This window comes from Pan troglodytes, chromosome 15, assembly GCF_028858775.2.
Source record: "Pan troglodytes isolate AG18354 chromosome 15, NHGRI_mPanTro3-v2.0_pri, whole genome shotgun sequence".
NCBI classification, from domain to species: domain Eukaryota; kingdom Metazoa; phylum Chordata; class Mammalia; order Primates; family Hominidae; genus Pan; species Pan troglodytes.
In genome coordinates this window covers 73,548,030-73,571,797 of record NC_072413.2, presented here as the reverse complement: position 1 = coordinate 73,571,797, position 23,768 = coordinate 73,548,030, and the positions used below count along the sequence as shown (strand labels likewise).

The following is a 23,768-nucleotide window of genomic DNA, read 5'->3' as shown; positions in this document are numbered from 1 at the left end:
TAACTTTATTTATTTTTAATTAATTATTATTATTTTCTGAGACGGGGTCTCACTCTGTCACCAGGACGGAGTGCAGTGGCACGATCTCAGTTCACTGCAACCTCTGCCGCCTCCCAGGTTCAAGTGATTCTCCTACCTCAGCCTCCCAAGTAGCTGGGATTACAGGTGCCCACCAACATGCCTGGCTAATTTTTGAATTTTTAGTAGAGACAGGGTTTCCCCATGTTGGCCAGGTTGGTCTCAAACTCCTGACCTCAAGTGATCTGCCTGCCTCGGCCTCCCAAAGCGCTGGGATTACAGGCGTGAGCCACTGCACCCAGCCTATCGCCAATAACTTTGTAACAACAAAAAAGAGAGAGGGCAAAAAAAAAAAAAAAACCTGCTGCTCAGCACCCTGCCCAGGGTCACACAGACAGCTAGCAGAGGAGCTGGGCTCCTAAGCCAGTTCTGTCTGATGTCAGAACCCAGGCTCACTTTGCTGCCTTCCATGAAATGTTGGTGTGATACTAGTCAACACGGAAGTCTACATTTTCACCCATTTGGGTTGTCATTCATTTGATAGGAAACCTCTGGAGTACAAATCAGAGACCTGGGGCCTGAATCAGTGAAACATTAATTTAAAATGTGGGAGAACGCAGCACCTGGAGCATTTGGCATCTTTCCTGGAGACCCACCTTGGGAAGGCAAATGAATGAATGTCACTGCTAACTGGTTTTGAGTTGACTTACATCCCTGCACTTGTTCTAGTTTTATCATTCTCAACAAAACACAAAGTCATGGGCAAAATACAAAATTCATGGTCAAACCAAGTCATAGTCTTAGCTCTTCTGGAACATACTTTTCAAAATTAGGCTCTCTTCATTTTTACCCATCCCATAGCAGTATTTCCCAAACTAGTCCCATAACAAATGTCACCAGTACCAACCCCGTTTTTATCCCTCAGGTCTGAGGTGAGTCCTAGGTACCTGTATTTTCATATGCAGGCATCCCTATCTTCATCAAGGGAGTTGGGGAGACACTGGCCTCTGAAAAAGTATGGCTCATGCCTCCTAATAGCTTCCATGCAGCTCTGCTCCTAGCTATTTTCCATGATAGCCAGCCATCTTTGGAAAACGTCCTGCTTAACACCCTGCAGTGACTTCTCCTTGCTTTAAATTAGAGGTAAAAATCCTAAGCACAGCCCACAAGGTTCTGCACATGGGCTCTGTCTAATGGTCTGACCCTTGTCACCAGCTTGTTCCTCAGGACTTTGCTACACTGAGCTCCTTTCTGTCTTTCAAGTGACCATGGGGAGTTTGCACCAGCTCCTTTACCTGGACTAGAATCTCCCCCTGCCCTGTTTCAGCTAGTCAATGCAGATATCCTTCAGGTCTGAGTGCAAATCCTGCTTCCTCAGGAAGGTTGCTCTAATCCCTTACATGAGTTCGGGTTCCTGCATAGGTAATTTTATATTTGTATGATCATTTAATTAACATCTGTCTTCCCAAACAGATGATAAGCTCCATGAGGGCAGGGCTCACACTGATCTCTAGAGGCTGGCACATGATAATACTCATCATAGTAAAATGTATGAGCTTTATGCAGAGTATCTCAAGCCTCACAACAACCCCAAAAAGAGGGGTCTAACATCGTCCCAATTTTACAGATGATGAAGCTGAGATGCAGGAAGGCTAACTGACTTGCTCAAGGTCACACAGCTATAGGTAGAAAAGCTGGAGTTTTCAACATACAGTGTTTCAAAGTTAGGTAAGCTTTACAACTATAGTTTACTTCATCCCAATAGAGGGTGTTTAATAAAAAATGTGATGAATGAAGGGATGGAGAGGCAGCCTGGGATATTTAATTTTCATTTTCTATTTTATTTTCCACCCTTTCTGCAAACTCAAAGGTGACCTCTAAATGCTACTGTAATGTCAGTAATCAGGAGCGTTTCCAGAGCAAATGTCACAGTTAAAAACATGTCTATGTAGTCTGAGGGCCCTAGGTGACAGGGAGAAGCCATACTTTGAATGATGTCTCACTTGTGATTCTAGCTCATGCATTTGGCAGAGCAAGAATAAAACCAGAAAATCATCAGGCTGCATCTGGGGTAAGATTTCCATACCCAACCCATTACACAACACAACACACATGCTATGCCAGCTCTGAGATCCACGGAACCACTGCTTCCCATCCTCTTCCACCATCCACTGTCCCCACCCACCATTCACAAAGCCCTAAGTCACAATTGAATCAGAACCCTAGCATACAGATGCCCTCCTAAATCCTACCTAGTCATGGGGCCAGAAAATGGCCAGGCCATCCATGGAGGATCCAAGAGCTTCCCCAAAAGGCAAGGCAAGGAGCTCTGTGTCCACACAGTGGTCAGGGCTTCAGTCCAAATGGAACAGGAAAAGAACCAATAGTCCCCATCTGAGCCTTTTGCTGGGTCCCAGGCACCTTATCCTCTTGACCCAAGCCACTGGCAAGGTGGATCCTGCTCTTGTTAGGAGACAACAACCTCCACAAACAGGTTCTCGCCTACTGAAACTCATTCCTCTCCCAATGTGCTGTGCTATTCAGACAAAGGCAAGCCCACCCTCACCCCTAGGGCTGGGCTCCAATTTGCTCAAACCAATTGGCTCATTCCTCTCCCCTGGGCATAATCACTGGGTATGGCTGGACATGTTCCCTTAGATTTCAGAGCTCTCAGGAGCTATCTTCTCCTAGTGCTGAGTCAAAAAATTCCATACTCCATAAACATGTAAAATGCCATGTATCAATTAAAAATATATATATATATGTATGTATCCCTTTATTGAGCCAGCAGCTTTCTTTGCACCAGAGTCCCTGAGGCTGAAGGCTTCCATCAAATTTGGTCCCTTTATGCCCTAATCTGGGGCTTGCCTCATGCCCATGCTATGCTATTTTTATTTTTTAAATTAAAAAAAAAATTTTTTTTTGAGACGGAGTCTCACTCTGTTGCCAGGCTGGAGTGCAGTGGCGCAATCTTGGCTCACTGCAACCTCCGCCTCCTGGGTTCAAGCAATTCTCCCGCCTCAGCCTCCCAAGTAGCTGGAACTACAGGATCATGACACCATGCCTGGCTGACTTTTTAATTTTTTGTGGAATTGGGGTCTCTCACTATGTTGCCTAGGCTGGTCTCAAGTGGTCTTCCCATCTCAGCTTCCCAAAATATTGAGATTACAGGTATGAGCCACCATAACTGGCCTTATGCAATTTTTTTTTTTTTTTTTTGAGATGGAGTCTCACTCTGTCGCCCAGGCTGGAGTGCAGTGGCGCGATCTCGGCTCACTGCAAGCTCCATCTCCCGGGTTCATGCCATTCTCCTGCCTCAGCTTCCTGAGTAGCTGGGATTACAGGTTCCCGCCACCACACCTGGCTAATTTTTTTTTTTTTTTTTTTTGTATTTTTAGTAGAGACAGGGTTTCATGTGTTAGCCAGGATGGTCTCAATCTCCTGACCTTGTGATCCGCCCGCCTCGGCCTACCAAAATGCTGAGATTATAGGCGTGAGCCATGACGCCCAGCCGGCCTTATGCTTTTTTAAATGAATCTCCCACTTCTTCTCCTTTCTGCTTCAACATTCCTCAGAGACATCATCATACTAATATAGTGCTTAAGGGCTCAGGGTCAGGGATCAGAAAGATCTCAGTTCAAATCTCGGCCCTACCAGTTACTAGAGCTTGGCAAGTTAATTGACCTCTCTGTGTGTTTCCTAATCCACAAGAGGAAGAAAATACCATCTAGCTCATCGGGCTGAGGCTCACTCCCTGTCTGCAGGGTTGGCCTTTTCCCACACACTCTCACACAGCAGAGGTGACAGGCAGCAGAGGCCACTGGGACTCCCAAGATGCACTTGGTTTATCTGGGGAACTCATACAAACCATCATCCTACCCTGGTTCTGCTTCACTTCCTTCTCTGGCTCCATCTGCGTGTCCTTCCTCAATTATCTTAGTCATCTTTGACTCTGCCCTCTTATATGCACTTCGTCTCAGATCCTCCCAAACCCTACTGCAAAGTCCTCTTTGAATCTGCCCTGTCCCACTTCGGCCCTTTCTGCCTTTCTCCCAGGCAACTGTGATCTCTCCTCTGTCCGACCTGCATCATGTACTCACATTCATGGTCCTTGGCGTTGCATTGACCCCACCGTCCCTGCTCGAAGACCTTCAAGGTGTCAGCCCTCTCAGAGGAAGAAAGCAGGTCCAAACCCCTCAGCTACTGTTCTTAGCCATTGATTTGGTTTGGCTCTGTGTCCCCACTCAAATCTCATCTCGAATTGTAATCCCCACGTGCCAAGGAAGGGGCCTGGTGGGAGGTGACTGGATCATGGGGGCAGTTTCTCCCATGGTATTCTCATGGTAGTGAGTTCTCACAAGACTTGATGGTTAGAAAAATGTTTGACAGTTCCTCCTTCAGACGCTCTCTCTCTCGCTCTCTTGCCTACCACCATGTAAGATGTGCCTGTTTCCCCTTCCACCATGATTGTAAGTTTCCTGAGGCCTCCCTAGCCATTTGGAACAGTGAGTCAATTAAACCTCTTTTCTTTATAAATTACCCAGTCTCAAGCAGTTCTTTATCACAGCGTGAAAACAGACTAATACAGCCGTCTTTGCTAGTTTCAACCTTCCTTTCCAGACCCTTCTCTTCTGTATCCCTATAAATCCCCTATATTCCAGCCAGATTGAACAAGTCATGATTCCAACTTTCCCATCATCTCGTCTATACCTTTATCCCAAGTTATCCCCTTTTTAATCTTTCAGAGCCCATCACCATGTGAATTCTCTCACAGAGCTTTCCTTGACGATCCTCACTAGGCGTGATTGCCTTGCTCTAACTTCCTCTAATCTTTGAGTTGTCAGTCATTTTTCTGATACTTGCTAGTCTGGTGCTTACTCAATACATGGTTGTTGAAAGAATGAGCTGCAGTTAACTGGCATGTCAGGAAAGCACCATTGCCACTGCACATTTGTCATGTGAGCCCAGAACTGTGGAAAGATGTGGTTGGAAATTTAAGTCTAGACAAGGTTCTCAGAGATAGTTTGATACTTTAAAAAGCATGGTTGAGGATCCTTTTAAAATAAGAGCCTCATAAAAGATACATTGAGGTTCAATCTAGACTTCCACACATTGGATTACTGTAAGCCCATCAACCCAAATGAGCAATTTTAAAGCATTCAGTATGATGCTGTCCTTGCCAAAGGATGTTTTACATGATACAGTTATTAGGTAAATGTGTATATCTACATACCTCTATGCATACTACCAATGATTTTATGGCCTAAAGATTAATCTGAAGTTAAGTTCACAGAGTAGGGCAGCTGAGGAAAACTTCAGCTGCACAGACAACTTGGGAGAAAGTGTTACTATGTAAAGGGGCATGATAGGTTTGGATGTTGTCCCCTCTAAAGCTCAAGTTGAGGCTGGGTGTGGTGGCTCATGCCTATAATCCCAGCACTTTGGGAGGCCAAGGTGGGTGGATCACTTGAGGTCAGGAGTTTGAGACCAGCCTGGCCAACCTGGTGAAACCCTATCTCTACTAAAAATACAAAAATTAGCTGGGCATGGTGATGTGCACCTGTAATCCCAGCTACTCGAGAGGCTGAGGCAGGAGAATCGCTTGAACCCGGGAGGCAGAGGTTGCAGTGGGCCAAGATGTGCCACTGCACTCCAGCCTGGGCAACAGAGCAAGACTCCATCTCAAAAAAAGAAAAAAGAAAAAGAAAAAGAAATCTCATGTTGAATTGTAACACCTCCAGTGTTGGAGGTGGGGCCTGGTGGGAGGTGATTGGGTCAGGGGGGCAGATTTCTCATGAATGGTTTAGTGCCATCATCATTCCCTTGGTGCTCTCCTTGCAATAATTAGTTCTCCTAAGATCTGGTTGTTTAAACCTGTGTGGCATCTTCCCCCTCACTCTCTCTTGCTCCTACTCTTGCTCCTACTCTTGCTCCATCATTGCCTTTCACCATGATTGGAAGCTTCCTAAGGCCCCGCCAGAAGTCAAGCAGATGCTGGCACCATGCTTCCTGTACAGCCTGCAGAACCGTGAGCCAATTAAACCTCTTTTCTTTATATATCACCCAGCCTCAGATATTCCTTTATAGCAATCCAAAACGGACTAACACAAGCTCCATCTCCCAGGACCATGTCCACCTGGGGAATTACGTGGAAGTGACTTCCACACTCATTGCCCATGCCCACACAGTGCTGTGTGCATTGAAACACCACAAAGCTGGTACTGTTTAGGCAAGTCTGCACACTCCAGTCCATAATTCTGTTGCTATAAATACTGCTCTCTACCCCTTGGCCAGCATCATTTAGATGTTTGCTTATACCTGCTAGTGAATAACTGATCTAGCAACATGGAGAATAAACAAGGGCTCCAAGACCTCAAGTGGAAGAGACCAGGCTAGAGTGAAGGCACTCTGCCAGGCAAGCTACCTTGGGACATGTAGTCGAGGTTTGGCAGGGGGTCTTGGGACTGAGTCTGCGGATGCCCCAGAAAGAAGCAAGGAGAGTCTAAGGTGGCTGCTGGGGCTGCGAGACACTGCAAAACTAAGAACCCAGAGCTTGAGCTTAATCATGAGAATGAGCCCCGAGCACCCAGGAATGCCAGGCGGCTCCACGGTAACCGATAATGTCCAGGCAAAGACCGCTCATATGACTGTTATTTGTGAAATCTCCAAATCCAAGGCTTCTTTTGAAAAGGTCAACTCGGGATCAAGGAGGTAGCAGGCCTTCAGAGACAAAGACAATCTAAACAACCTCATTGATTTGGTGGAAAATCACTCAGGAAGGGGGTTTATGGATTTAAAGGCTAAGCTAAGATCTCTAAGAACTTAGGGAGTAGGGTTACAGCTGGCCAACTCCAGACTTCCTTCGAGCTCCCGCCCCCATCACAGGGTTTGTCCTGAAAGCTGTGATTATGCTGGTGGCTTTTACTGCCCTGACTCCTGGATTCCCTCAGTTCTTTGGGTGAAAGAGGTTAGAGAAATGCAGGAAGCAGCAGCTACTGAAATTAGGATAGCCTACAATCATTGATCCCTAGGGAAGATAATAATAGCGATGAGAGCTGATACACTGTGCTCAAAGCACCCTATAAATATATATACTCTTTGAATCATTTTATTTTTTAATTATTAATTTTTTTCTTTTGGGGGGCAACACTTCACTCCATAAAATAGAAGGCGTGCTCCCCTAATGTCTATTTTAAAGTGGAGGAAATTGGCATTTAAGTAGCTTGCCCAAGGTCACATAACAGTAAGCGATGAGGCTGAACTTCAAGCTCTGGCCATCAGTACTAATCTGTACTCTTATCCATTAGGTTAAAGGCGCTGGTCTTAAATGTTACTCAAACCAGGAGGAAGGAGGTGAATATGTACTGAGTGTCTGCTATATGTTAGACAGCATGCTAAAGGCTTTTTCACATGATATTTCATCTATGCCCTCACAACTACCCCCTGAAGTTGGCACCATCATCTCTGGTTTGGGTTTTGTTTGTGGGTTTTTTTGCTTGTTTGTTTGTTTGTTTGTTTGTTTGTGAGACAGGGTCTCACTCTGTTGCCAAGGCTAGTGCAGTGGTGCGATCTTGGCTCACTGAAGCTTCTACTTCCCTGGCTCAAGCAATCCTCTCACCTCAGCCTCCCAAGTAGCTGCGACCACAAACATGCACCACCACACCTGGCTAATTTTTTGTATATTTAGGAGAGACGGGGTTTCACCATGTTGCCCAGGTTGGTCTCGAACTCCTGGGCTCAAGCAATTCACCTGCCTCAGCCTCCCAAAGCGCTGGGATTACAGGCATCAGCCACTGTGCCTTGGCCTCTGGTTTGGTTTTTACAGATGAGAAAGCCTCTATAATTTGCCCAAGGTCAAAACAGCTTCTCCTGGCAAAACTGAGATTCACACCCTTGGCTATCTGATTCCAAAGCCCTCAACGGACAAGGTGAATGCCACAGAAAAGTGACTGCCCTCAAACACCTGACACTCCCTCCAGTCTCATATGCTCCATTCTGTAGTTCAAATGTCCCCAAATGTGTAGCTGTTGGAGGAAGCAAGGGTGAGAGGTGTCTCCAGCTACAGTTTGGTTTCTTTGCCACAGTTACACTTTACAGGTTTCTTGTTTTTATGTCACGCTTAGTTTTGTCTCTTTTTGTGTAGTGTGTTGTCTCCCAAACTAAACTGTTAGTACCTTGAGGACAGGGACATTGACTCACATTTGCTCATATGACCCTTCCGCATACCACATCTGACACAATCACAAGAACAGAGACAGCATTCAGGAAATATTTTCTGAGTGAAGAAATAACTGTTAGAACTGTACAGCTCAAACCTCACTCAAGTCTTTCCAGGCTGCTCTGCAGTAAACAAGTTGGGCACAGTAGCAGTTTGCTGCATTGTAAGAGTTTAACCACCCAAAGCAAGTAGATGCCAGATGAAATGACCTAAGGAAGCCCGCAGACAGGGAAGACCTCTCATTTGGGGTGCCCCAAGATCAGGCATGGAGGGGATTCGAATGCAGACCAATCAACTTCTCACTCTTAGACCTACACTCAGTATTTATTGAGCACCTGCTGCATACTAGGCACCCTACTCAGAAGGGAAGAGAAAGATGCAAGACAAGGAGCTCACTCTCACCCGGTTTATAATGTAATATACCTTGATCTTGACCTACAGCCTTGGTGTTGGGTTTCCTCCTCATCTTTGTGGGGGGTGCAAGTTAGCTGAAGAGCAGAGATACACTAGGCTGTAAACAGAGAAGTTGCTAAGTTTAGGTGAAGAAAATGAGTTTCACAAGGAAAGTTTTCTGATTAAAGAAAAAAAAAAGGAACACCGACAAAGGCCGTGTTTTATTTTTTTAGCTAAGCCCGGTATTTATGCTTGCTTTCTGTCATCATGAACTCAGGAGCTTCCTGGCACACACTCCTCCTTTTAAGGACTTGGTGTTCCCCTTGAAGTTGTCCTCATGGTGAACTCCACAAAGGGCCAGCCTAGGTCTACTTTGGGTGCACAAGTGAAGAATCCACTGCCTTTTCTTTCAGTGAGAGAACAAATCACTGTCACTTCAATACACTAATGTCCCTCTAGCTGACTGTGCTGAAAGCCAGTGGTCACAGAACTTCCCCATGACTCGGCTAAGAAGGAGGAAAAATGAGTGGGTGTCTTTCAAACCACCCGGCCAGCTGAGATCACATCAGATCACATCATGCAAATCTTACTCCAAAGTTTTCACATTTGAAGTAGGCGATGTGCAAAGCGCCATTCAAATGCTTTGGCACTGATTGCCCACCAATTCTGTCCCAGACACCAGCAATCAACAGCCAACAGAGGGATTCTCCGGTCTTCTGCATTCCCTTAACACTAACCCAACTCAAACGTGCCACTCCCTGACCTTTGACAGATAAAACAGCCCAAAGGAGAATAATTGTCTCCTTTGTCTGCAAGGCAACATTCTGGCATTCCTAAAAGGGATGCTCACATGACGACCAATGTTTCTAATCCTCCCATGTTTCCTTCTAAATCTGGATGGACTTTCTGGTAATAGCCCTCCTATTCTGATTTTTTCAGGGGTAAAACTTACTTACTGCCAATTACTTACTGGCAGGCCCTGGAAGAGTTGCTGCTTCATGGACTGCCATGGGCAAAACCCAGTTTCTCTGGAGCATGCACTTCAAGAAATAGATAGGATGGGACCCATGTAGCTTTTTCCTAAGAAGCCAACTTCATAAGTTAACTAAGCTTGCCTCAGGATCCCAGACAGACAGCTGGAAAGAAAAAGAAATCTCAAGCTTACACCAAAAAAACTATTAGTCACTCACATCTATAACGCCCTGAGAGAGAGAAAGAGAGAGATTGCAGCACCATTAGATCGGGCCCTGTTATTTAGGGAGTTACTCAGGGACCTGCTTAGCTAAAAACATCTCCTAATATCCTGCTCTGAAGTCACCTGCCCTCCTACTTGGGCTGACATTTGCACCATTAGCCGCTCCGGTGTGACTGGCTTATAGTGTAATCTCTCTTCCCTTCAATGTGAACTCTACAAGAACAGAGGGCTATTGCCAACAGGGACCTTCCCTTTCCCATTCATTGCTGCATCCCCAGCTGTGAAAATGTTTGTTGTTTGGCACAGAGTAGATGCTCAATAATATTTGTTCAATAAATAAAATAAAGGCTATGGTGCATTGTCTAAAAAAAAAAAAACATGACAGGCCAAGGGGAGGAGAGCCTTCTTTAGTGGCTTTCATTTCTCTCATTGCCTGCTGTCAACTGGAAAGACATAGGGAAGCTGGCTGGAGGGGATGCAATTCAGGACAAGCAGGATTCAAGGAACTTGTTGTAGAACAGAGACAAAGATGTGATAGCCAGGGGACTGTGTGGGTTATTTGCAAGGGACAGAGGTCTGGCCCAGGATGGGGGCACACTAATAAAGGACATGGCTTTTGGTGGGGCAGCATGAGAATACGGGGGCAGCCATACCCAGGGAAGACAATGAGGAACCTTCCTCCCTAAGGAGAGATATAAGAATTCTGGAGAGAGAAACTTGTTGAACGGAAACTGCAACATCTTCCTAAGGGTTCCAACATCTTCACAAGGGCTGTCCAAGCCCTACCGATCCCCATTTGTTACCATTGATCACTGCCACTTGCTAACTGTGAGGGGCTGTGAGAAAACTTGGTAGGGCCAGGACCACCATGCCCTTAGGATAAAACTTCTCACTCCCAGGCCTATGTCCTGAGGGTGGGGATGAATCAGTTCTGTGCTATGCCACCACAGCCATTTTCCTACACTGAAGAGAGGAACCATCCTAGGCACATATAGACTCAAACGTTGCATCGTGCCACTCCTGGCAAAAGGCCCTTCTGCAGCAAGTGGTCAGTTTCCTGGAATGAAAAAGAACCAGAATGCTCCACAGGATTCCTGGAGCTGCCGAACAGCTCAGCTCAAGAGGATCAAATCAGCAAGTATAGCTTCCTTTCTTTGCCGATGAGAGGAAGGCTTTGAAACCCAGAAGCTCTGAGAGAGTCTCCTACGGTAAGGATGATGGAGCTTATCCTGAACCATGAGCTGGTGTAAAGGCAGGAGTGCTGAGCCCTCTACATGGAGGGCATGGCCCCCAATCCAGGCAGGACACGATGTGTGTCTAGAGAAGCCCTTTTTATTCTACTGTCAAAGGGCAAGTCCAGAGTATTTTTTAATTTTTTAGATGAGATCTCACACTGTTGCCCAGGCTGGAGTGCAGTGGTGCAACTACTGCTCACTGTAACCTCAAACTCCTGGGCTCAAGTGATCCTCTCTAGCTCCCAAGTAGCTAGAACTACAGGCACGTGCCACCACACCCAACCAACTTTTTAACTGTTTTTGTAGAGATGGAGTCTCACTATGTTGCGAAGACTGGCCTTAAACTCCTGGCATCAAGTGATTCTCCCACCTCAACCTCCCTAAGTGCTAGGATTACAGGTGTGAACCACCACACCGAGCCCCCCTTTCTTTTTGAGTTCAAGAAAGGGCACTAAAAGTCAACACTGGCAAAATATTTCACCATTTTCAAGGCACCTACACATCCAATATATTACCAGAGCCTCAAAACCACCCAGTGAGATCAAGAGCAGGATGCCCAAAGTCCAGACGAGGAAGCAGAGACCTGTCAGGGCCAAACTGTCTTCTCTACTTCATAACTGAGTTGAAGCAACTTGAAGTCACAGAGCTAATCATCAACATCGAGACTTCTGAGGTTCCATTCCCAGCCCTGCTCTCTTCCCATGGAACCTTGCTGAGTCTCAAAAAGGCACAAAGCAGCATCATATCCCCAGAAGACATGGTCTGAGACTCAGGATGATCCAGAACCACTTCTGGTTTGGAGCCAGCCAATTCATGAATCACTGTTTGCTCAAATAAACTCTTAAAAAAATTTTAATTGCACCTCCATTTACCTTTTTTAACACTAGAATGTTGTAGAACATGAGTTTGGTAGAGAGGGAAAAGATAGATGTGGATTCAGTAAATGTTTACAGAAGGCTTACTTGGTTCCAGGAGCTGTTTCACATAGACATTGCCTCATTTAGCTTTCATGGCAACCCTGTGAGGCAGGCATTCTGGCTATAGAAAAAAAAGCTGATGCCCAAAGAGGACAGGTATCCTGCTGGAGGCCCCAAACATGGCTGCTGGGTCCAGCTTCCATGGCTTCTATACCAGGAGTTTTCAAACTTCAGTAGGCATCAGAATCCCTAGAAGGTGAATCAAAAATACATATTCCTGGGTCCCAACCTAGAGGAGCTAATTCCTTGGGTCTGCTCTGGTGCCCAGGAATTTGCTTTTTTTTTTTCTTAAGACAGGGTCTCACTCTGTCCCTCAGGCTGGAGTGAGGTGGCATGATCTTGGCTCACTGCAACCTCCACCTCCCAGGCTCAGGTGATCCCCCCTACCTCAGCCTCCCGGGTAGCTAGTACTACAGGCATGCACCACCATGCCTGGCTAATTTTTTGTAAAGACGGGGTTTTTCCATGTTGCCCAGGCTGGTTTCCAACTCCTGGACTCAAGCAATCCTCCTGCCTTGGCCTCCCAAAGGGCTGGGATTATAAGTGTGAGTCTCTGAATTTGCATTTTTAATGAACACCCAGGTGGTTCTGGTGCAGAGACTCATGCAGCATACTTTAGAAACAATTGATCTCCACCACTCTGAGGAAGGAAATCAAGAGAATTCTCAGCTGCTGGCTTCCCCTACGTACCCTAGGCAGGAATGGTGGGAGAGAGGTGTGTTCCTGTCTAGCTTCTCAGCAGAGAAGGGATGAATCCTGGGTGTGCTCAAATGGGTGTCTCCACAAACCTGTCCAGCACCCAACAGGAAGCCCGGGATAAAGGTCTAAGGAGGCCTAGGTTGCTCAAAAGGCAGCTACTACCCCAAAAAAACAGCCTTGAGAATGAACCCTGCTTTAACATGGATGCCTCACCAGGGTGCTGGCTCACGTCTGTAATCCCAGCACTTTGGAAGACAGAGGAGGGCAGATCACTTGAGCCCAGGAGTTCAAGACCAGCCCTGGCAACGTGGCAAAACCCCATCTCTACAAAAATATACAAAAATTGGCCAGGCGTGGTAGCATGAGCCTGTAGTTGCAGCTATTCAAAAGGATGAGGTGAGGTGGGAGGATCACCTGAGCCCAGGGAGGTTGAGGCTACAGTGAGCCGTGATCATGCCACTGCACTCCAGCCTGGGCGACAGACTGACACACTGTTTCAAAAAACGAAACAAAAGCCCACGAGTGCCTTATGCCTGCTCACCTCCTATGTTTTCCAGTAGATGAACACAGCAAATAGACTTGCATACAGACAGCTACCTCTAGAGCCGCCAAAGGAGACCCAGCCATGTCAACCCAGTCATTGTATGCAGAAATCAGGAATTTCCAGGGGAGAGAAGAAGAAAAAAAGGAGAAAACCAGCCCCCAACCTTGCTCCAGCTTCTGTGTCCCTCTTTTCCGGAGCTGGCAGGGCTGTGCAATCAAAAGCAGCCTCCTGGAACTGAAAAATACTTGTGTTCAACTCCTCTCTGGAGAAGCAATCGGAGGGGAGCCAAAGCAAACACTCCTCCCTCCTGAGGCTCCGGACACACGGCTGAACCCAAAGAAGTTGGGAAGGAAGTAAGATCTATCCTCACCTCCTGTCTCACGCTTCTACAAACACAGATGGTGCTGCTGTTATCTGCGCTCATGCTGGGACAAGGCTGCGTCTTGAATTGTGTTGGGGTGAGAGGCTGAGCTCAAGTTTTTGCACAGCATGAAAAAGGAAAGATGCCTGTAATCAAGTCAGAAAGCAGAAGTGTCTGGCTGGGCCACCAGAGCTTACAGGGTGCCCTCCCACCTATGAATGACTCACCAAAGAAAAAGGCCCTTAGCTCTGTAGAATCAAGGGAGGGGAGATATTCCACTGGGTTAACTTGGGAATGGTGCTAGGTAGAAGTCAGGAGGTCAAGAAAGAAAGAAGAGGAAACACCAGATATCACCTTAACCCTATGGTGATGGTGGTGGTGGTGGTTGTTGTTTTAATCATCCTTGATGGCACTCCAACCTACATCCTGCAATCCACACAGGGCTGTTTGATGTTGAGGCTTGGGGGGAGTTCAAGTCAAGGGAAGGACATCCTGTTAACAGCATTGTTGGAAAAAGATCAAGAACAAGGAGATGGAAAATAGCTGTGAACACCTGATAAGCCTGGGTGCCCCCCGCCCGGTCCCCCTACACCTGCCCGCTTCCTTCAGTCTTAGGTTTGTGAGACTAAAGTCTTGTGCACAGGCATAGGGGTTGACCCAGTGAGTATCTGTGTCACCCCAGAGTCTCCAAAGTCTTCATCACCGCACTCTGGGAATATTACACTAACTTCCTGCACCCGTATTGCTTTTAGTTTAAGTAGCTCTCAAGAGGCACAAGTCTCCATCAGGATACTACTGGGATACTTCCTGGAATGGCCCAACCTCCCCTATGTACCAACTCCTGGTCACTTCACTCATTAAGAATCAGCTCAACCTTCACCTTAAGGAAGCTGCCCTGCTTGTCCACACTGCATCCACACTGGGGCAATGTCCGGTAGTATTAGGAGAGGTTTCAGTATTGGCCTCTCTTTCTAGATCCAGAACCAACAGAAGACAGAGGCGATTACCTTTATTGATGATGGTACTGAAAACATCTGTTCTTTATTTAATACTTTTTTTTTTTAGGTAGAGACAGGGATCTTACTATGTTGCCCAGGCTGGTCTTGAACTCCTAGGCTTAAGCAATCCTCCCTCTTGGCCTCTCAAAGTGCTGAGATTACAGGCATGTGCCATGACAGCAGACCTCATTTAGCACTTCTTATCTGAGAAACTACTATCTAAATGCTGTCCACATATTGTCTCATTGAATCCCTTCCTGTAGCTTCTGCAGTTGCCAATATGAATGCTATTTTACCAAAGAAGCCCAAACCTATGAAAGTTATGAGACTTGTCAAAGGGTACACAGCAGATCTAGCGACAGTATTCTCCCATCCAAGTACTAACCAGGCCTGACCCTGCTTAGCTTCCGAGATCAAACAAGATCGGGTGCATTCAGGGTGGTATGGCCGTAGACGACAGTATTCTCAACACCCTCGGCCTGGCACAGTCCAACGCACACTGTAAGGATTCAGTAGCTTTTTCCACATAAGGAATAAGAAAAAGTCAAATCAAGAAGACAACCCAGGCATGAGAATCTTCTCCTCCAACCACCTGAACTCTCAGTTAACTGACTGGTCATCTTAATTTCTTTCAGGAAGTGAAAACTTGTTAATTTGCCCATCCATCTGCAAGCAGCTGCTATGCCCAGGGCCTTGCTCTGAGACACAGGACAGATGTGTCAGTGAAACAGAAAATTTTCCTTGACCCCTTTGTGGGCTTCATGACAGGGGTGCCTCACTTAGCCCTCAGTTCTCAACCCCTCGAGGGAGCGGGAGCACACAGGCAAGCGGGCACAGGAGCTGGAGTGATCGCTTTTGGGCACCAGCAGGAGAAAAACTCCATGAGGGTACTGCGGCAGCATCTAAGGGGGGAGTATCTGTGACCCCTGAAGCTCCAGAGTGTGTTTGTTACACTGCGCTCCTTTAGCTTAAGTGTTTAACAGCTCAATAGACCCTCTGCCTTTTCATGAGGGCAGAGAGCCAGTGTGACAGCTTTCTCTATCCTGAGCTCTTACCTGGCATCCAGGAAAAAAATCAGATAGCACAAACGAATTGAAAGATGGTAAATGCAGAGGATTTTATTGCCGATAGAAGTGGCTGTCAGTGGGAAGGGGAGGTGGAAAGCAGATGGAGTGGGAAGGTATTCCACCCCTGAGGTCTGGCTGTCCCCAGCTGACTCTTCTCTGAAGTCCCGCTGTCCAGCCGTCCCTCTAAAGTAAAGCTGCTTCTCTCTGATGTCTGGCTAATGCTTCTCCCCTTCTCTGCTCTCTGTCAGTAGAGCCTGGGGGTTTTAAGGCTATAGGATGGGGGTTGGCCAGGAGTGGTTTTGGAAAAGGCAACATTCCAGCAGGAAAATGATGTAAAGTTCTCACTTCGGGCTGCAGTTTCAGGCTTGAGGGTGGGGCCCTCGCCAGGGACCCCACCCTTTTCTGCCTAGAATTTCTCTGCCTCCTGTCCCTATCATCAGCCAAGGTTCTGGCCCTCTGGGAAGTTTCCCATTTAGTGGGAAGATGTGGAGATAGAGGGGAGGTGGACAAGAGAAGGGATAAGGAAGAAGGAGAAATAGACGAACCACCAGAAAACAAAGGCCAGTGTTGGAACAGACCCAGCAGGTACACAGGCTTGGGAATGCATTCTTTAGAGCATAAAGGCTGATGTGGATGAGGGCAGCAGGGGAACAGGGGTTCCAGCTAGAAGGGAACACCTCAAAAGCAGAGTATCTTTTGTTCGTTTGCTTGGTGGTGGTGAAATATACACAATTGTTGATTTTTAAGCAATTTTTAACTGTATAGTTCAGCAGCGTTAAGTACATTCATACTATTGTGCAACCATCACCTCCATCCATTTCTAGAACTTTTTTCATCTTCCCAATCTGAAACTCTGTACCCGTTAAACAGTAACTCCCCATTCTCTCCTTCCCTCAGCTTCTGACAATCACCATTCTACTTTCTGTTTCTACTCCAGGTAACTGTGGTATAATAAAAATATCATTTGGTCTTTGTCCTCTGTGCTTGGTACAGAGCTACAGAAATCCTTGGGATTTCCTGAGTGATAGGAATATCTCATCATTTCCTAAGGGGCCCCTTTCCAAGACACCAGAGTTTATGCTAATGAGGTGACATAGGTAGCCCTCCTAGATAGCCTCAGGAGGGGGCTGGTCACCAGAAAGACCAGGGATTAGAACTTGGAAATGTACAACCCCATCCCTCTACCCCCTCCAGGGAGTTTATGCTAATGAGGCAACATAGGTAGCACTCCTAGGTGGCCTCAGAAGGGGGCTGGTCACCAGAAAGATCATGGATTAGAACTTGGAAATGTACAACCCCATCCCCCTACCCACTCCAGGGAGGGTAGGGGAGGGGAGGGGGCTAGAGACCGTGCTGGATAAAATCTCTTGAACAGTTGAGTTTCAGAGAGCTTCTGGTTGGTGAGCACATCCAGGTGCTGAGAGGGTGGCAGGATAGGGCTTGGAAGCTCCACAGCCCCCATCCCCATTTCCTGCCCTATGCATCTCTTCCATTTGGTTGTTCCTGAGTTGTATCCTTTATAATAAACTAGGAAATGTGAGTAAAGTGTATAATAAACTAGGAAATGTGAGTAAAGTGTATAATAAACTAGGAAATGTGAGTAAAGTGTATAATAAACTAGGAAATGTGAGTAAAATGTTTTCCTGAGTTCTGTGAGTTGTTATAGCAAATCAAACCTGAAGAGGAGTTATGGGAATCCCCAATTCACAGCTGGCTGGCCAGAAGTTTTTTATATATTTCATTGTATATAACAACATATATGTATATATTTCATTGTACATATATATACATACACACACACACACACACACACACTACATTTATTCATCTGGAAGCACAGACACTTGGGTTGCTTCCACGTTTTAGTTATTGTGAATAATGCTGCTATAAACATGAGTATACAAATATCTGTTCAAGTTCCTGCTTTCAATTTTTTACCTAGAAGTGGAATTGCTGGATCATATGGTAATATTATTTTTAATTTTTTTGAGGTGCTTCCATGTTGTTTTCATAGCAGCTGCACCATTTTACATTCCCACCAGCAATGCAAGAGTTCCAATGTCTTCACATCCTTACCAACACTTTTTTTTTTAATAATAGCCATCCTAAATAGGTGTGGAGTGGTATCTGACAGTGGTTTTGATTTGTATTTCCCTAATGTTGAGCATCTTTTTAGGTGCTATTGACTGTTGGGAGCAAGCCCCCCAAAATCTGGCCATAAACTGGCCCCAAAACTGGCCATAAACAAAATCTCTGCAGCACTGTGATATGTCCATAATGGCCCTAATGCCCAAGCTGGAAGGTTGTGGATTTACGGGAATGAGGGCAAGGAACACCTGACCCGCCCAGGGCGGAAAACCGCTTAAAGGCATTCTTAAGCCACAAACAAAAGCATGAGCGATCTGTGTCTTAAGGGCGTGTTCCTGCGGCAATTAATTCAGCCCATCCCTTTGTTTCCCATATGGGATACTTTTAGTTAATTTAACATCTATAGAAACAGTGCTAATGACTGGTTTGCTGTTAATAAATACGTGGGTAAATCTTCGTTGGGGGCTCTCGGCTCTGAAGGCTGTGAGACCCCTGATTTCCCACTTCACACCTCTATATTTCTGTGTGTGTGTCTTTAATTCCTCTAGCGCCGCTAGGTTAGGGTCTCCCCAGCTGAGCTGGTCTTGGCAATTGACCAATTGTATATTTGTTAGCTCATTTTTAAATTGGATTGTTTGTTTGTTTGTTTTTGCGGTTGAGTTGTAAAGAGTTCTTTACACATTCTAGAAATTAATTCCTTATCAGATATATGATTTGCAAACATTTTCTCCCAAATATGGGTGACTTTTTTAGTCTGTTAATAGCATCCTTTGATGCATTAAAGTTTGACATTGATGTAGTTTAATTTTTTCTTTTCTTTTAGTACCTCTGCTTTTGGTATCTGACCCAAGTAATCTTTGCCAGAACTAACATTATAAAGCATTTTCCCTGTTTCCTTCTAAGAGTCTTATGGTTTTAGCTTTTATGTTTAAGTCTTTGATCCATTTTTCAGTTAATTTTTGAATATAGTATAATGATGTTACTGGAAAGGGGTTCTGATACAGATCTCAATAGAGGTTTCTTGGATCTTATACAAGAAAGAATTTGGGGGAAGTCCATAAAGTGAAAGCAAGTTTATTAACAAAGTAAAGGAATAAAGAATGGCTACTCCATAGGCAGAGCAGTGGCATGGACTGCTCAGCTGCTTATATTTATTGTTACTTCTTGATTATATGCTAAACAAGATGTGGATTATTCATGAGTTTTCCAGGAAAGGGGTGGGCAATTCCAGGAACTAAGGGTTTCTTTCCTTTTTAGGCCACATAGGGTAACTTCCTGATTTGCTATGGCATTTGTAAACTGTCATGGTCCTGGTGGGAGTGTCTTTTAACATGCTAATGCATTATAATTAGCATATAATGAGCAGTGAGGATGACCAGAGGTCACTTTCATCACTGCTTTGGCTTTGGTGGGTTTTGGCTGGCCTCTTTACTGCATCCTTTTAACAGCAAGGTCTTTGAGACCTGTACCTTGTGCCAACCTCCTATCTCATCCTGTGACTTAGAATGCCTACCCTCCTGGGAGTGCAGCCCAGTAGGTGTCAGCCTCATTTTACCCAGCCCCTATTCAAGATGGAGTTGCTCTTGTTCAAACGCCTCTGACAACACAAGGGTCTAATTTCATATGGTTATCCAGTTTTCCCAACACCCCTTATTGAAAAGACTGTCTTTTCCTCATTGAATGGTCTTGACACCCTTGATGAAAATCATTTGACCAAATACACAAGGGTTTATATCTGGACTCTCTTCTCTATTTCATTGGTCTATTGCCTGTCTTTATGCCAAATACAACATTGTCTTCATTACTGTAGCTTTGTAGTAAGTTCTGACATCAGAAAGTGTGAGATCTCCGATGCTGTTCTTCTTTTTTGAGATTGTTGTGGCTACTGATGGTTCCCTGAAATCCCATATGAATTTTAGGGTAAGGATTTTTCTATTTCTATGAAAACCATTACTGGGATTTTAACAGGGATTACATTAAATCTATATATTGCTTTAGATAGTTTTGACATCTTAACATGAAGTCTTCCAATCCGTAAACACAGGATGTCTTTCCATTTATTTACACCTTATTTAATTTCTTTCCAGCAACATTTTGTAGTTTCCAATATACTTGACTTTTACATCCTTGGTTTATTCCTAAGTATTTTATTTTTTAATGCTATTATAAATGGAATTGTTTCTTAATTTTTTTTGGGGGGGGGGTGTTGTACATTGTCAGTGTATAAAAATGAAGTTGAGTTAAAGCAGGTTAAAATGTTGCAAATTCCATCTATTCAGTTTGCAGAGGAGAACTGGGGACTGGAGGCACAGCATGGGGGAGAAAATGGGGCAAAGGTGAGTTAAAAAGCCATGAAATTTCCTATGGCTTTGAATGTGTCTTTTTCTTGGTTGGGTGGGCTTGGTTGCTGTAGATCTTTGACTTCCAAAGCTTGTCAAAAGAAGTTATTTTAGCCACTTCCTAGTTGGTTATTTAACATTTCTGTAGGAAAATGAGGGCCTGGAGCTTTCTAGTCCACCATCTTGCTGACATTCCTCTCCACTGCCTAAATCTTAGACCCAAAGGGTATAACCCAAGGAGATAGTATGGAGCCTCAGTGGTCAGAGCAGAGCCAAGGCTGAGAGGTAACAAGAGACAAGTTAAATAGGAAAAGGTGGGGAGCGGAGGTCTGGAAATTGGAAACTGAAGACTTAGACTTAATTCTGTGAAATTAACAAGCAACTATAACAATGCCTGGCAAGGCAACAAAGCCAAGGCATGCCCTGGGTGATAGCTCATGCCTGTAATCCCAGCCCTGTGGGAGGCGGAGGCAGCAGGATCGCTTGAGGCCGGGAGTTCAAGACCAGTCTGGGCAAAGTAGTGAGACCCAGATTCTACAAAAAATAAAATAACTAGCCAGGCATGGTGGCACATACCTGTAGTCCCAGCTACTCTGTAGGCTGAGGCAAGGATCGCTTAAGCCCAGGAGGTCAAGACTGCAGTGTGCTGAGATTGTGCCACTGCATTCCAGCCTGAGCAACAGAGCAAGACTCTGTCTCTAAAAACGGAAAAAAGAAAAATCACTTCCAAGATTAGGTTATAGAGAAAAAAATATAAAAAGCCAAGGCAGAAGCCAGGCCAGGCCAATCTGAGCTTCTTCCAGTGCACTGGATTGAATGTCAAAGAACCCAAAGGATGTGGAACATATGCATGGTTTCAAGCTCATATCCCATTAGGGCTCCTCAACTCCCCAACCCTAAGGTTTCCAGGACATTTTCAGTACCTTAGGTGAATCAAAATCATGAGCCTCAGCCCAGCCTCTGCCCTCAATCTGAAGGGTGAGTGGCCCAAGCTCCCACTGCTTCCCATTGAACCTCACAGCAAACGTATCATAAATCAACCCTGACCAGCTGGGTGCAGTGGCTCATGCCTATAATCCCAGCACTGTGGAAGGCTGAGGTGGGAGAATAACTTGAGGCCAGGAGTTCGAGACCAGCTTAGGCAACAAAGCGAGACCTCATCTCTACAAAAAAAGAAAAAGAAAAAAAAAATCAGCCCTGACAAGAATATGGCTCCAAGCAGGCAGTCTTTTCCCATGCATGCTGCTCTTTCCTCCTGGTGGTTTCAAAAAGTGTCTGATCACGAGCCTTATTTGGGAGGCCAGTTGAAAACATATAATGCTGGCTGGGCATGGTGGCTCACACCTGCAATCCCAGCACATTGGGAGGCTGAGATGGGCGGATCACCTGAGGTCACGAGTTCAAGACCAGCCTGGCCGACATGGTGAAACCCTATCTCTACTAAAAATAGAAAAATTAGCCAGATGTGGTGGCGGGCACCTGTAATCCCAGCTACTCAGGAGGCTGAGGCATGACAACGACTTGAACTTGGGAAGTGGAGGTTGCAGTGAGCCGAGATCACCCCACTGCATTCCAACCTGGGGGGGCAAAGTGAGACTCTATCTCAAAAAAAAAAAAAAAAAAGAGAATACAAAATGCTGGGCCGCTTTCCTAGACAGTTTGGTTAAGACAGTCTGTGTGGGGCTGCAGACCTCTGTATTTTCATCTAGCCCCATGGATTAGGCAAATCACCAACCACTTCTGGAAGTTCTGGGCTAATCCCCCAAGTTGATTTACTAGCCTCTGACATTGTTTCCACCTGCCCACATGTTTGGTGAGAGCTTTTCGAGGAAGGAGAAAGCAGAACTGAAATTCAGTTCCATGCAACCTTTCCCAGAAGTCTCAAACTGGCTTCTTCTTCTTCTTTTTTTTTTTTTTTTTTTTGAGATGGGTCTTGCTCTATAGCTCAGATTGGAGTGCAGTGGCATAATCATGGCCCACTGCAGCCTCAACCTCCTGGGCTCAAGCAATCCTCCCACCTCAGCCTCCTGAGTAGCTAGGACTACAGGTGAGCTCTACCATGCCCAGCTAATTTCGTACTTTTTGTGGAGACAGGGTCTCACTATGTTGCCCAGGTTGGTCTCAAACTCCTGGGCTCAAGCAGTCCTCCTGCCTCAGCCTCCCAAACTGCTGGGATTACAGACATATGCCACCATGCCTGACCTTCAAACTGGCAATTTAATCTGATGCAGTTTTAAGACATAAAATACATTTTTAAAAAATGAAATGAATTAGTTACCAGCATTTAAAAAACAGATTTCATAAGCCAGATACAGAAGGACAAGTATGATTCCACGTTTACGAGGATCCTACAATAGGCAAATTCATAGGGACAGAAAGTAGAATAAAGGTTACCAGGGGATGTGGGGGTGGGGGGGGGGCAAAAGAGGAGTTATTGCTTAATGAGTACAGAGTTTTTATTGACGATGATGAAAAAGTTTTGGGTATAAATAGTGGTAATGGTTACACAACATTGCAAATGCATTTAATGTCACTGAACTGTACACTTAATGAATGGTTAAAATGGTAAATACTATTTATATTTTATCATGATTACAAAATACAGATTTCACATAAAAATCTGGATGTCTGATTTCTCTTCGAAGGAAAAAAATGCAGATCTGACACCACCAAGTCATGCTTTGTATATATCAATGATTGGTGGGAGCTAAAGCAACTGCTGCCTTTAGATAGGATGCAAACTCTCAAGCTCATTGGGACCCCACCACACTCCAATATCATTTTTACTAGGCCTGCTTCAGCATTTATATGGCCTGGCTGGCCCCCATAACCATTTCAGAGGGTGGTCTCAGACCTACCCCGTCTATCTTTAGTCACTACTGGCCTTGTTCTCTGCTCCCAGCCCTTGTCTACTCTCCTCCAATGCATAATAGGAGGCTAGAAAGTAGACAGTCATGCTTTTCCTCCCTGGCTGTCTGAGGATAGACCACCATCATGAACGATACAGTAACTATCCACACTAGAAAGTTCATGATCAACCGATGACTTCAGAGGAAACAAACAGTCATTGATATCCTTCACCCTGGGAAGGCAACAGTGCCTAAGACAGAAATTTGGGAAAAACTAGCCAAAATGTAAAAGACCACACTGGATGTCATCTTTGTATTTGCATTCAAAACTCATTTTGGTGGTGGCAAGACAACTGGCTTTGGCATGATTTATGATCCCCTGGATTATGCAAAGAAAAATGAACCCAAACATAGACTTGCAAGACATGGCCTGTATGAGAAGAAAAAGACCTCAACAAAGCAATGAGAGGAACGCAAGAACAGAATGAGGAAAGTCAGGGGGACTGCAAAGGCCAATGTTGGTGCTGGCAAAAAGCTGAAGGAGTAAAGGTGCTGCAATGGTGTTATCTGTGGCTATTGTGGATTTTTCACAAGAAGATTAATAAACTAAACACTTTCATGCGAAAACACAAAAATAAACAAAAAGTAGACAGTCATATGAGCAAGCACTCTGTTTGCTGTCAATAGCGATAACAATCAATAGACGTGAACAAAAGAGTTTGCCTTCACCTCCGCAAACTTCCCTCAGACCTTGAAAGATCTCTGACATTACAAGATCCAAAATGAC

General features: G+C 45.3%; 1 protein-coding gene and 1 pseudogene across 10 annotated transcripts in view; one reads left to right on the top strand and one right to left on the bottom strand.

Annotated features, from left to right (window-relative positions):
- Nucleotides 1–23,768, bottom strand: part of FLVCR2 (FLVCR heme transporter 2) — a 77,511-nt gene that overhangs the window by 36,423 nt on the left and 17,320 nt on the right. The window contains exon 1 of one of the 10 annotated variants that reach the window (XM_016926463.4): nucleotides 13,650–13,774. The exons of the other annotated variants lie outside the window; for them this stretch is intronic. Coding sequence (XP_016781952.2) covers nucleotides 13,650–13,703 — 54 coding nt within the window. The 5' untranslated portion in view covers nucleotides 13,704–13,774. Of the gene's footprint in view, nucleotides 1–13,649; nucleotides 13,775–23,768 lie in introns of those variants that run through there. 10 annotated transcript variants of the gene reach the window in all.
- LOC107968210 (small ribosomal subunit protein eS24-like) lies at nucleotides 23,127–23,586 on the top strand (annotated as a pseudogene).